At 34.4% G+C, this 13994-nt stretch overlaps 1 protein-coding gene across 1 annotated transcript; it reads left to right on the top strand.

The window, feature by feature from the left end:
- The first annotated feature begins 8982 nt into the window (after positions 1-8982).
- LOC110775066 (uncharacterized) lies at positions 8983-9948 on the top strand. Its single transcript, XM_021979663.1, has one exon. It carries the CDS (start codon positions 8983-8985, stop codon positions 9946-9948), a length of 966 nt encoding a protein of 321 aa, XP_021835355.1.
- Positions 9949-13994: the final 4046 nt, after the last annotated feature.

Below are 13994 nucleotides of genomic sequence, written 5' to 3'. Positions count from 1 at the left end.
ATTTAATTTAATAGGTAGTAGTTGATAGTGGGGTATTATTTTAATGTTGTTAGTGGGAAATGTGTAAAGGGGTGGGGTTGGGGAGAGTAGGGGTTGATTTTTAATTATTTTTTGTATGGAGTAGGGGGTAGGTGGGTTAATAGGGGTGGAGTGAGAAATAATATAATATTGTTAGAATATTTCCATTTTTAGAAACAGGTCAAGTATTAAGGGACGGCCCGATAAGGAAAATAGGTCAAGTATTCCGGGACAGAGGGAGTATTAATTACGCAATAGATGTAAAGGGTAAATATTTCATATAAAAAAGATGATTAAATAACAATTTTCAAATATCCGTGCGTGCACGTGATTTAATCTAGTATGCAATAAAGGGCAGAAGATGACTATTGTTCATAAGGGGAGTGCTTCAAACGAAGTAGCTGACTCCCTCGCGAAGTCATGAAGCAACACCTATACGCTTCTCCGAGTTCATCACCTGGCAGTAGCTTTTGTAACGTTTTCGTCTATCTTTTTTTAGTTAAGAGGTGATAAAAAATAATTTTTAATTTTTTTTAAGTGGTTAAAACAATTTTTATTTTTTTAGGTGGTAAAAAACAATTTATCAATTTTTTTAGGTGGTAAAAAACAATTTAACCTAAACTTTAATTATTAAATAATACATTCCTACATGAACTTGCTTCACACAGGTTGGCATTAAAAATATGTCATAGATTACGTTCTGACACCTACATTTTTCAAGACAGGAACATCGACATTATAAGCCTTTTCTATCATTATACACTTCATCTGTTTATAAAATTACCCTAAAGAATTGATCTTGTTAACGAGGAATTTTACCATAACTATGATAAAAATTGTTTCCAACTTTTTCCACGGAACACATGAAGAAAATGAATAGATGGAATTTATGTGTCACTGCTTTTTGTTAACGAGGGATTCAAAACTTGGAACAGCTAGAGCTAGCTAGAGTTGATGCATTTGATAAAACATGTTGGAGGACATATAACAAACATCTCTCACATTAAGATTAAGAGAGACAATTATACACAAAGGTTAAAAGTGCAAGAACAAACATCTCTCACCTTAAATAAAACAATAACCGCCCAATGAGTTAACATACAGCTGCACAATGACTTTAAAATTTGCCACTTCCTCAGTGGGAAATACATAATGGTTTGTTGTTTTTATGTGCCTATGTTTCGTGAACACACAGAAGACAGTCACTATCTGCAGGGTCTAGTAGATACATGCTATGAGTTGTTTTCAACCATGAGAGATCAATTTGAGATGGTAGTGGTTGCTCACATGAATAAATTGGCAAATTATAAGAAAGTTTTTGACCACTTTTTGTCTGGTTTCCCCTCATCATGTCTTGTTGTACCATTCATGGACTTGAAACGTCGTGACTTTATATGCAATTACCTGAACTTGGATAGACATCGTATAAACTGTGTCCTTTTGGATAAAGGTAGAGATATCAAGAGAGAGATTTTATATTATGGTTCTCCTCTCTACCCTTATGGAGCCGAAGCATTTCCCTTTACTGACGAGAAATTGCACGAGATTCACAAGGAACAGTGGCTAGTCTGGAAATCTCCTAGTACGCGCAACCTTGAGTGGCTTTTGAAGGCCAATCCTTTCGATCCTCTTCAAAGGATAAATCCAGAATCAGAATCGGAATCAGAATCAGGATCAGATAACAGTAAGATATATGGTGACTACTACTATCTCAGAACTCAACAAGAAAGTTGTGGGGTTGTACTTGTGTTTAGATGGAGAATTTAGTCCCACGCTATGGAAGGTGTATGAAGAGTGTAGAATTAAGGAGTTGGAATTTGAAGTTGTGGTAGTTTACTTACCCTTTGGTGACTGCCTTGGCCTACAAGCACTACAAGAATCTGAAGCAAGGTGGGCGATTTTATCTTCAAAAGGAAGGCGATAATAAAATCGTCCTAGTAGAAGGAATCAAACAAGGCAATGTTGTATCATCCTCGTTGATATGAACAAACAGGGCAAGATTATTTAATTGTCTTCTTTGATATTTCGTATTAACAAAGGGGGCGAAATTATTTGGCTGCCCTTTAATAGCAGTAACAAAGAGGGTGAAACTATTTGGTTGTCCTTTAATAATAGTAACAAAGAGGGCGAAATTTTTTTGATTGTCCTTTAACAGTAGTATTAACAATGACAATGAGGGTCCGTCAAAAAAAAAACAATGAGGGTGAAGGATGCTTCGTGTTCTCCTCCCCATAAGCCTTCATCTTCCTTTTTAAGGGGTTTTTATCAGATCAACTTAGACTTTCCATTCTCTTCTAACTCCAGATTCAAAAAAATTAGTTTTTCTCTGCAAAATTTTTGGAACCCTAGAAATCGACGTGTTAAAAAAATCTCCTTGACGGTACGAATCTCTTCTTCTTTCCCTAAAGTTAGTTATGTTAAAGGCAATTATTCTACAATTGGTTGATATTTAGCGTTTTTCTAGCTCGAATTCGTGATTAGTACTCTGATTCGTTAAATATGTCGCGATTTTTCCTTATGAAATTGCGACTTTGTTTCAATATGCAATATTAGGTTAACCATTATCTTAATTCGATTTAGTTTGAGTTGGTTGTTGATTTGATCGAATTGCTTGAATTTTGGTGTGAATTACTTGAAGATTGGTGTGAATTGCTTGAAGATTAGTTCAAATTGCTTGCATATTTGATAGTGTTGCTTGACGATTAGTTCAAATCGCTTACAACCTCCAATCCTGAAGATCTGCTAGAGTCAGTAATTTTTCTTTCTCGCTCTTATCCCGATTTTGCAATTACTTTTGTTTGAGTCAATTAAATAGAAATTTTATGATGTTTGAGCAATTTTATTGTAATTGATTGCTCTTCCTCAGCTCTGATTGTTTTTATATGAATCAGGTGCTTCTTATACTTTAGGGATTTTCTTGTACTATTTTTCTCCCTTTCATATGTGTTTTTTTTTTTCTGGCATTTGGCACACGTACTTAGTATTATCTGTAACTAATTTGCTGAAATTGGTTGAATACATTGCAGCAATCGGAGTAATATTTGCAGCTACGGATTTTGTTTTCATCTTACAGGTTCATCAACTTCTTTAACGTTTGCATCTTTTTTTCTGATAAACCATACATTATTGATCTTCACACATTTCATTATGTTAATGCAGGTCCTTAACCATACATTATTGCATAAATATACTTACAATTTGTTATGCTTTTTTAACTTCAATTTTGATGGTTCATTAAATCTTGATGCATTATGTGAAGAGAAGAATAGCTTTAGCCGTGTTCTTTAGCTTGAGATTGTAAGAACTACTAGGTCTGCTATGCTTTGTACTTACTGTAGATTTGTTGGTTGCTAATGTTATGATCTCATATTGATGCTATGTACTCCGTACATTATACTGCTAGAGTAACACTTAGAAAACTCACTTGTGTAAGCTTAGTGGTGAAACAATATCTTGTCAGCTAACTGATGTATTGTGTTTATCTAGAGATATTCTTTTGGGTTATTATTTATTTATTGCATGGGGGTCAAGTAATAATTTCATTCCATTAATCTGAAACTAACTAAGGATTTTAATTCCTAATCTTTCTAAACCTCTTGTCTTGCCCACACTCCTAATCTTAGTTAAGCTAAAGGTTGGAGTCCAACCTTTTAGTTGTCTTGCCCACACTCCTAATCGGTAATTTTTCTCTCTCGCTCTTATCCCGATTTCGCCATTACTTTTGTTTGAATCAATTAGATAGAAATTTTATTTTGTTCGAGTTTCATGTTTGAGCAATTTTGTTTTAATTGATTGCTTTTACAAGAGGGATATGGTTTGATTTCGGTTTACTTTCATTGAATAGACAATATTGAAATGTGAAAGTGAATGCTCTGATTAATTTGATGTTTAATTATTATCTGTTTGTAATGGTTTCATATGATTGCAATTGGCATTAGCTTTTATGATGCATGTGTGTGAGATTTTTTTATTGACAATAATTTCATTTTTCATGCATTGTGTACACAGTAGCTTTGCTTGGTTGATTTTATGGTATAATATGTTACTGTTATTATAATATTATGTATGATGGAGTATTAATAGTTTGAAGATGGGGACGAATCATTTCTGTGTATCTGTAAATGTTGATCTACTACACTTGCTCAGATTTTAATGTTGTTGCCTGATTTATAGGTCTACATCAATTTTAAAACTCGTAAAAAATTATATTCAAAACCTGAGGTGCTTCGATACATTGAGCTTGCTGAGAAGAGATCAGGAGAGATAGAAACACATGTGAGTTTGATGACCGTCAATTTCATGTGTGCAAAACTTTTGCACTGTATTTTTTTGACTAATTGACTGCGTATAAGGTATTAAATTTGTTATTGTAAAAGCTGAATCTATGTCTGTTAGTAAAGTATTGGTAACTTCATCAGTGTCTGTAACAGATACTTGTGCCTATATTGACACTTACTTCTTGTAGAGAGTATTGAGTACTCAAAACTGGGCTTTTTCTTGTTTGCCTGGCTCTTGTTTTAAGGGGTTGTTTATTGTTGAGTTTCTGGTTAGTATATGTTAATTAAGAAGATAACTGACCTGCTTTTGGACCTTGAGTTAATATGATGGGCAAAGATTTGTCAGGCTTGAGCATGGAAGAACTGCAACAGCTGGAGAAGCAACTTAACGAAAGCCTACTGTATGTAAAAGCTAAGAAGGTGGCTGCCTTCCCTTTGGTTATTCATGTCTTTTGTTTGAGGCTATTCTTGTACGACAAGCACCCAAATTAATATCAATTTATGTGAATACTTACTACTTCAGGACCAACTGGTGATGGAACAACTCGAGCATTCACAAATACAGGTACCTCATAGTATTTGTATGACTACATAATTATGATTTGCTGTTTGATGTTTGTTGTTGGTGTCCTGTTGACATGGTAGTATGTGTTTTATCCAAGACTAAAGATAATGGTATTGAGATCATGTATTGTCTCGTTTGTTCAAATTTTTATGAACTTATACCACTAGCCTACTAGCTCAATTGGTAGAGCATTGTGCAAATGCACAAAGGATGTGGGTTCAAATCCCACGTAGGTTAAACTGCTCTTTTGATAATATATTGAAATAAGCCATGGCTAGTTGATTAAAATTGATTTGCTGTAAATGTGAACAAAGAGGATGATTTTTCAAAATGCCTTCCTTGACTGAAAACAAAGAGGACGTGTTATTTTTAGTGCCATCGTTGTTTGAGAACAAAGAGGGCGAAATAGTTGTTTGCCTTATTTGGTTGAAAACAAAGATGGCGACAACAGTTGCCTTAGTTGATCAAATTCAGAGAGGGCGAAATACTTTGCCCTACTTGATATGAACCAAAGAGGGCGACATTATAGAGTTTGCCTTGGGAAGCTAATACAACGAGTGTAAGAGGGCGACGGGAGGGCGAGTTAAAAATTGCCCTCGTAGGCTAATAGGGCGATTTATTTAGCAAAGAGGACAATTTATTTTGCCCTCTTTGATCTTATATGTTGTAGTGAAGAACACACGAAGAAGATGAATAGATTGTTTCAGCAGCAGAAAATAGGTGTATCTAATTGGTGTTGTTTGCCCTTGAACTACTCTGTAACCTGCAGGCTGGACCGACTTGTGTACACCCTAGGTCAGGACAAGGTTATCATTGTGGGACCCAATGGTGAATACGCCATTAAGACATATACGAAGTTATTAACATGGTATAATCACCATATTAAAAATTCTGATGTTGATTTTGAAATGGAGTCTGTTCAGCAACTTTATAGTATTAGTGATGATGATGATGATGATTATGATTTGCCATGTATGTTCACTAATGCCTTTGTTGGTATTAGTGATAGTGATGATGATGATTATGATACGCCCCTATAATCCCGAGCACTCAGCTTATGGTCCTGTTCAACAGTAGCTTTTGGAGTAGTGGGTAGTGTTTTGACTAGATGAAAAAATTGTGAGTGTTTGGCAAAGTAGTGTTTTAGGTATTTCGAGGACTAAATAAAGTACCAGTTGTCTCATTTTTTGAGGTCCTACTGTTAGTTTTTTTTTTGTGATAATAATTGTTGTTTTTAATGTTTGTTGTTGTATTTAAGGTAGAGAGATGTTTGTTCTTGCACTTTTAACCTTTGTGTAATTGTCTCTATTAATCTTAATGTGAGAGATGTTTGTTCTTGCATTTCTATCCGTGAACTGGTGGTCAAGCATTTGTTCTGAATTATGCATATATAATGCATGATTTTGTTGTGATTATTTTTTGTTGGTTCCGGTTCACTACAAGAATTTGTATCTTTTACGACAACCTAATTACGACGGGTCAAAAATCCCGTCGCAAAAGCCTTTTGCGACGGGGCTAACAACCAAATAATGACGGGAATAACCGTCGCAAATGTCTTTTACGACGGGTTTACAACGGATTTACGACGGGATTTTCTATTAACGACGGCCCCCTTTTATGACGGGTTCGCGACAGGAAATCCCGTCGTTAGTCAACAATTATTGGCCTTTCGCGACGGGATTTCTCGTCGTTAATAATACAATTTCTTGTAGTGGTTGTAGTATTAGGTTATCGCCAGCAGATGCAGTATTAGATTGTTACATACTAGAGATTAAATTGTAACAGTTGTAAGCAAACGTTGTGTTAGGTTTTGAGGAGGTTATGGGCCATATGGCAACCCTAATATCCTAATAATCGGTAATTAGGAAATTCAAGGTAAACATGAAGAAATATACTCTGTATTTAACATAACTTGCTACTCCCTCCGTTCCTACTTATTTGTCTCATTGCACTTTTTTTATTCAAACTTTAAAAAGTTTTGACCATTAATAATAGTGATGTTGGACGAGGGCCGATAATTTCACCCCGAACCGAACAATTATCCATCCAACCGACCCGGAATATATGGATGAAAATACGACAATATGCATGCGGATGTTAAGTAGATGACGGATGAATCGGCATCCTATTTTCAAAGTAGTCTGATGGTAACCTTTTATTACCACACATCTTAGCTCTTGTTTTACTCCCTCCGTCCCTTAATACTCGACCTGTTTTGACTTTTTGCACTATTTACAAAATTCACTTTGACCCTATTTTATGTCTAGTATATGAAAACAAATGTTAGTATATAATATATTGTTGGATTCATCTGAATTTATATTTTCAAAATATTAATATTTTATAAATTTTTATAATATGTAGTTAAAGAAATTAATGGTCAAAGTTGTACATTGACAAACGTGTCCGGTCAAAACAGGTCGAGTATTAAGGGGGTACATTCTATTTTGCTTATTGCTGCTCTTCAGGATACGTGCAGCAACAATCTTGCAATGGAGCAAGTCTGTTCTAGGTACCCCCATGTATCAAGTGGCACAGAAATTGAAAAATGTGAAAATTGCCCTGAAAAATCTGAATAAGGAGAGGTTTGGTGATGTTGAAGCTTTAGAGGCCAAAACTTCTCATGCTTTGCACCTGATTCAAGATGAGTTGCATCTCAACCCTGCTGATAATGTGTTAGCTGATAAAGAGAAACAGGCTCAACATGAGTACATGGTGGCTCACAAAGCTATGATTAGCTTCCTTGCTCACAAGGCTAAGGATATGTGGGTCAAAGAAGGGGATGAGAACACTGCTATGTTCCATAGATCCATTAGAAGAAGACAGATACAGAATACTATCCTGTCAATCAAAGACATGAATGGCAACTGGACTACTGATCCAAGTCAAGTTCCAGTTGTGTTTTTAGATTACTATAAATGGCTTCTGGGAACTAAAGGAGGAGACAGAACTTCAGTCAAGCAATCAGTAGTGAATAAAGGTCCTTTGGTATCTGATGATATGGCTTGTATGATGTCTAATAGCTTCTCTAAAGAAGAGGTTAAGGTGGCTATGTGGGACATTGATGGCAGCAAAGCACCTGGCCCTGATGGGTTTGGAAGTTCTTTCTTCAAAGGTGTTTGGGAGGAAGTGGGTGAGGATGTGAGTAAAGTTGTGCTGGATTTCTTGAACACTGGGAAGCTGCTGAAAGAGATTAATGCTACAAGTATCACTCTCATTCCTAAGGGGAAATGTCCAGAGAGTGTGCAAGAATACAGACCAATCTCATGTTGTAATGTGATTTACAAATGCATTTCAAAGGTTCTCTGTAATAGATTGAGAACTGTTTTACCTGAGGTGATTTCCCAGAATCAAGGTGCCTTTGTTCATAGCAGATTTATAGCTCATAACATCATGGTATGTCAAGATCTGGTGAAAGGTTATGAAAGGAAGAGCAATTCTGCAGGGTGTCTGATTAAACTGGATTTACAGAAAGCTTATGATTCTGTTGATTGGGATTTTATTGAAGAAATGATGGTGGCTTTAAAATTCCCTACTCACTTCATCATGTTGGTCATGCAATGTGTGAGATCTCCTAAATTTTCTTTATCCATTAATGGCTCCTTACATGATTTTTTTGAGGGGAAAAAGGGGCTCAGACAAGGTGATCCACTTTCACCTCTGCTCTTTGTATTGTGCATTGAATATCTTTCCAGAACTCTGGTGATGGTTGGTGAGAAAAAGGAGTTCAGATTTCACCCAAAATGTGCAGATGTTAAGCTTAATCATTTATGTTTTGCAGATGACATAATATTGTGTTGCAAAGGAGAGTTTAAATCTGTTCACTTGCTGATGCAAGGGTTCCAGCTGTTCTCTCTGACCACTGGGTTGAAAGCAAGCCCATCCAAAACCTCAGTGTATGGTTCTGGTTTGGATGATCACACAATGCAGAGAATACTGGAGATGACTGGGTTTGCTAGAGGTGTTTTTCCATTCAGATACCTTGGCATACCAATATGTTCTAAAAAGATAAGTGTGGCTGATTGTGAGAAAATTGTTAAGAAAATGTGTTCTAGAATCCAAAGTTGGAGCCATAAAAATCTCTCATTTGCTGGCAAATTAACTCTGGTCTAGTCTGTCTTAATGACTATTCAGACTTATTGGGCTCAGTTCATGATTCTTCCAAAGAGTATCTTGAAAACTGTCAACAGTATATGTAGATCCTTCCTCTGGCATGGTGTTGCTGATCATGTGGGGCCTGGTAAAGTTGCTTGGAAGCAGTTGTGCATTTCAAAAAAAGAAGGGGGGTTGGGGCTTACTGATCTTCACTTGTGGAATACAGCTGCTATGGGCAAGCATGTATGGATGGTAGCCTCAAAAAAGGAGAATGTGTGGGTCAGATGGGTGAATTCAGTGTATCTCAAAGGTGGAAATTGGTGGAATTACTCTCCCAAGAGTACTGATAGCTGGTATTGGAAGTCTATCTGTCAAGTGAAGGAAATGATTAAGTTGCATATTTCTGAGGCTCGGTTGTGCTCATTACCTAAGTATTCAATCAAATTGGCCTATAGTCAGCTTGTTTCTCCTAGTGGTAACAGGATGCATTGGGCTAATGCTATATGGTGTAGACTTGCTCAGCCTAAACACAGATTCATATCATGGCTTGCAGTTTTAGAGAGATTGAGTACCAAGGATAGACTGAAGCTGTTTGGGGTCTCAGTGGATGATACTTGTCTTCTGTGTGGTGTTGAAGTGGAAACTCACAGTCACCTGTTTTTTGGTTGTCATTATAGCTCGAGGTGTTGGAAGCAGATTGCTGATTTCTTGCAAATTAATACAAGTATCAGAAGTTTTCCCCAGCTGATTAAATGGATCCATAGGAGAAAGTTCACTAAGTTCAGGAAAGGAGTGTTGTTTACCTTTGCTTGGTGTTTAGTCTACCATATTTGGAAAGAAAGAAACAATGCATTGTGGAACAGTCAGATTAGATGTATTGAGAATACCTGTAACCTAGTTAAGCATACTGCTAGCACTAGGATTTACTCAGTTTTACCTCGAGCTATTAGCTCAAGTGATCACAGTTGGATCAAATCCCTCTTGGAAGGGTAATTTTGTTTAGGCTTAGTGCCTGTTTCTGGCTGTTACAGTGGAGCTTGTTCCACTTAACTCTTGATTTGTAAATGTTGTGCATAATATATACAATACTTGCTTATAAAAAAAAAAAATATTAGTTGTATTATTTAATTGTCTAGTTACTTTCTGTCAATTGGCGAACATACATATTTCCATACATTTCAGCATTTTTATTATATATCCGCCAACATGTTTTATCAAATGCATGCATCAACTCTAGCTGTTCCAAGTTTTAATCCCTCGTTAACAAAAAGATGTGACACAGAAATTTGTAAACTTTTATTACAAGATCAATTCTTTATGTTAATTTTATAAACAGATGAAGTGTATAATAATAGAAAAGGACAATGATAGAGTGACCCTAAGAGTTGGTAACCCTTTCAATATTGAATTTTGATTGGTTACATATACATTGAAACTTTACATACAACACTTTCTCTCTCCAATTAATTATGCTTATATATTATTTTATGTTATATGTATCGTAGGGGTTGCCAACCCTTAGGATTAACCAAACATTTTCCAATAGAAAAAGGCTTATAATGTCGACGTTCTTGTCTTGAAAAATGTAGGTGTCAGAACATAATCTATGACATATTTTTACTGCCAACTTGTGTGAAGCAAGTTCATGTAGGAATGTATTATATAATAATTAAAGTTTATATCTTAACTTATCGTAAATTAATTAATTTTTCCGAAACAACTAAACCTTCTGTTAATATTAATTCCAATATGACAATGAGTTTCAGTTATGTTATATTAATAGAAATTTATTTAGGAGATATATATTATGTTATTGTATTCCTATTTTACGTTGTATTTTAGGGATAGATTTGTTAATATATTGGTTTCTCCTAAATTGTAACATTCTAGTAATATTGTGTTTTCTAATACTAGAACTAGGGTTATGTATGTTTGAGATCCTGAGCTTGACCATAATTTGAGAGAAACACGTGTGAGGTTGATTGATTGTACAAAGCCACGAAATAAGCGGAGTCTGATTCATTCGTGGTTAGGTTGTTCGTCCCTTTGGGTTTAGGAAGCCCTTTCCTAGGAGGTAAGTCCCTCCCTTGGAGTTGTGTACATATTTTTTATATTCATGGTTCTGTTTTGGGACATTTGACACTAAGTAATATATTTTTCTTGTCAAAAAACATAATAATGTTTGCTGTATAAAAGATTACCCTCCTTAGTCCTTACTCGTTTAGTCACATAACTAGTATAGTACATGTGCGATGCACGGTTTACATAGTTTAACTTCAAGTGCAAAAAGTAAATTAATTTTAAAAAGAAACATAGAAAAATACGTAGATTTTTGTATTCTTTTTTATGCATCACCAATAATTTCATGTTAGGTATAAAAATTAGTTATCATCAAATAATATGAGAAATGTCAATTCTAAACCTGAACCACTGAACCGTTGGGTTGGTCCGATCGTTTATAACCCGAACTGTTAAAAACCCACGAGCTTGGAATCCACAACCCAATCTGATTATATTCAACCCAAACCGATCGGAAAATATTAACCCGATTAAGATACTAAACCCGATAACAAACCGTTCCACAAAAACCGACTCGTTTCAACCCGAACCAAATGGATCCAAAATTCGTTAATGACTCAATCTATTTCAATCGAACCGTTTGAACCCGAGGAAAACCTGTTTACAACCCAAACTATTTTAACTTAAGCTTGTAACCCGCTTTAAATCTCGTAACCCGTTTAATTCGAATCCTTTATAAAATTATTAACCCATAACCCATTTAATCCCGTTACCGATCTTAAATTCTTAACACTTTTAAAAGTTAGTTATTTCTTTTGTCCCCTAATTAAGGCATCAATATTATAATTTATAAACGTATTGATAATTCTGATTTTATAATTTGGAACTGAATTCACCTGACCCAAAGTACAATCCTCCACCCATTTCATACCGCTATTGATTTACCCACATTGTATGAATCTAAACCAATAAAAACCTTAACCGATATAAACTTGAACCTGATGTAACCCATATGTACCTGTTCAACCCGACCCATTTCAGATCATATATTAAGTTCCAATACTATCTCATTTTTTTTTATTGTGTTACTAATACCAACTATTTTTTACCCATCCCATTTCAAGTTTATTTTCTTGAAATCTGGTCTGATCAAATCCATAAATTTCAATTAGGCCCTATTAGATTAGATCATGTCCAAGTCCAGTAGTTTAAATAAGTTGAGATAAATTTGAAAATTTTATTTCAAATAAGGTGAATATAATGCACCTAACCTCCATTTTTCTTTGTTCCACTCACTTATTATATATGTGGTCAAATAATAAATAAATAAATTATTGATTGTACTTTGTGGAGTATATATAAAAGAGAGAAATTATGTTGGCTAAAACTCAAAATCAAAACATACCAAACCCACCACATCACCAGAGGAAACAATTTTATCTCTATAAATTAATGTTCATCACTCGTCGAATCACTACTTATATATCCCTGTCTAAACAGGGTGGAGACATACAAATGTTCATTGAACCCGCTTCACAGATTTTATTATTTTAATTTTGATTTAAAATATTTGATTAGAAATTGAAGTTTATAATATCATGGAATTGAGAATATTCCTTTATGTAAAATATATGCATCTCACTTATTCTAATACTTCGAATTACGTTTGATACTATTCCTTACACAACTATATTTTTATCATGAAAATGAAAACAGTTTTGAAAAAGGAAAAACTTAAAATTATACTCCCTCCGTATTTATTTAAGGGATACACTTGTTTTTTTTCGGCCATATTTATTCAAGAGATACACTTGACATATTTAATAATTTATCAACCCCACCATCTAATTTAATAATACTCCGTAAATCTAATTTACCCTATGACCCACCATCATATTAAACAAATAATTTCAAAAACCCACGACACCTCCCACCCCCTAAAATATAATGGTCCCCACTTATTTACTTATTATAATATCTATCTAACCGCACTTGTTTTATTATTTTATTTCATTCAATTCTTCTTCTTAATACCCGTGCCCGGTCAAGTGTATCTTTTAAATAAATACGTAGGGAGTATATTACAAACTATTTCTAATTTTAAGAAAACTAAAAACCGAAACTCACGATGATACCGAACAGACTCTAAAGAGAATATTTAATCCGAGTGAAACGACCCCGAATATAAATGCTAACAAAAGGTCTTGCATACACAAGGTGTGCAATAAATTTATCGTACACCAACATAACGTTTACCCAGTTTTCTCTAACTTTTACACAATTTTCTATAACTTTTATATTATTAAAAAAAAGTTGATAGATAAACATTTTAAAGGGTTAAATGATTAATTTTATATATTATTAGTGATTTTGAAGAAACTTTTTTTTATTAAAATGAAAAATTTTATTACTAAAAAATAGATAACTTTTACATATATATAAGCTTAACTTTTAAGCATTTTACGTTAACTTTAATTTTGGTGTACACCCTATATAAATAAGAATTTGTGAAATGCTAAAATAAAACTTTTGAGGTGCATTGTTATACTACGTGTATGCAGTTTATTTATCCAACTTACACAACATGTACTCCGTATTTCTATCATAAGAAGCCTATAGTAGTAAGTTAAGATACCATCACATAAGTAAAAATTAAGATTATTAAATTTACATTAAGATAACTCTGTATGTGTATTTTAAATTAGGTTAAAAATTAGTATAGTACCCGTGCGATGCACGATTTATAATCTAAATATCAAATTTGTATGACATCTGACCTATATTTATATACAATTAACATCAAAATATGCCTCGATAGATCATTACACATGTCAAATATAAAGTTATAATCATCCTTTCTTTACTTCAATGGACAATATTCACATGATCCCACAATCTACATCATTACCCGATCATTTAAGACCTGCCCTCGTGTATTTATTCAGTTATATGATTTCGAGTCGTGGTGGGCATGGTATGGAGGATGACCCCTCCAAACCTTCATCCGCCTAAAATTCTCA

Source organism: Spinacia oleracea, chromosome 4 (assembly GCF_020520425.1).
Source record: "Spinacia oleracea cultivar Varoflay chromosome 4, BTI_SOV_V1, whole genome shotgun sequence".
In the NCBI taxonomy this organism is placed as follows: Eukaryota; Viridiplantae; Streptophyta; class Magnoliopsida; order Caryophyllales; family Amaranthaceae; genus Spinacia; species Spinacia oleracea.
This window is presented reverse-complemented; position numbering and strand designations above follow the sequence as displayed.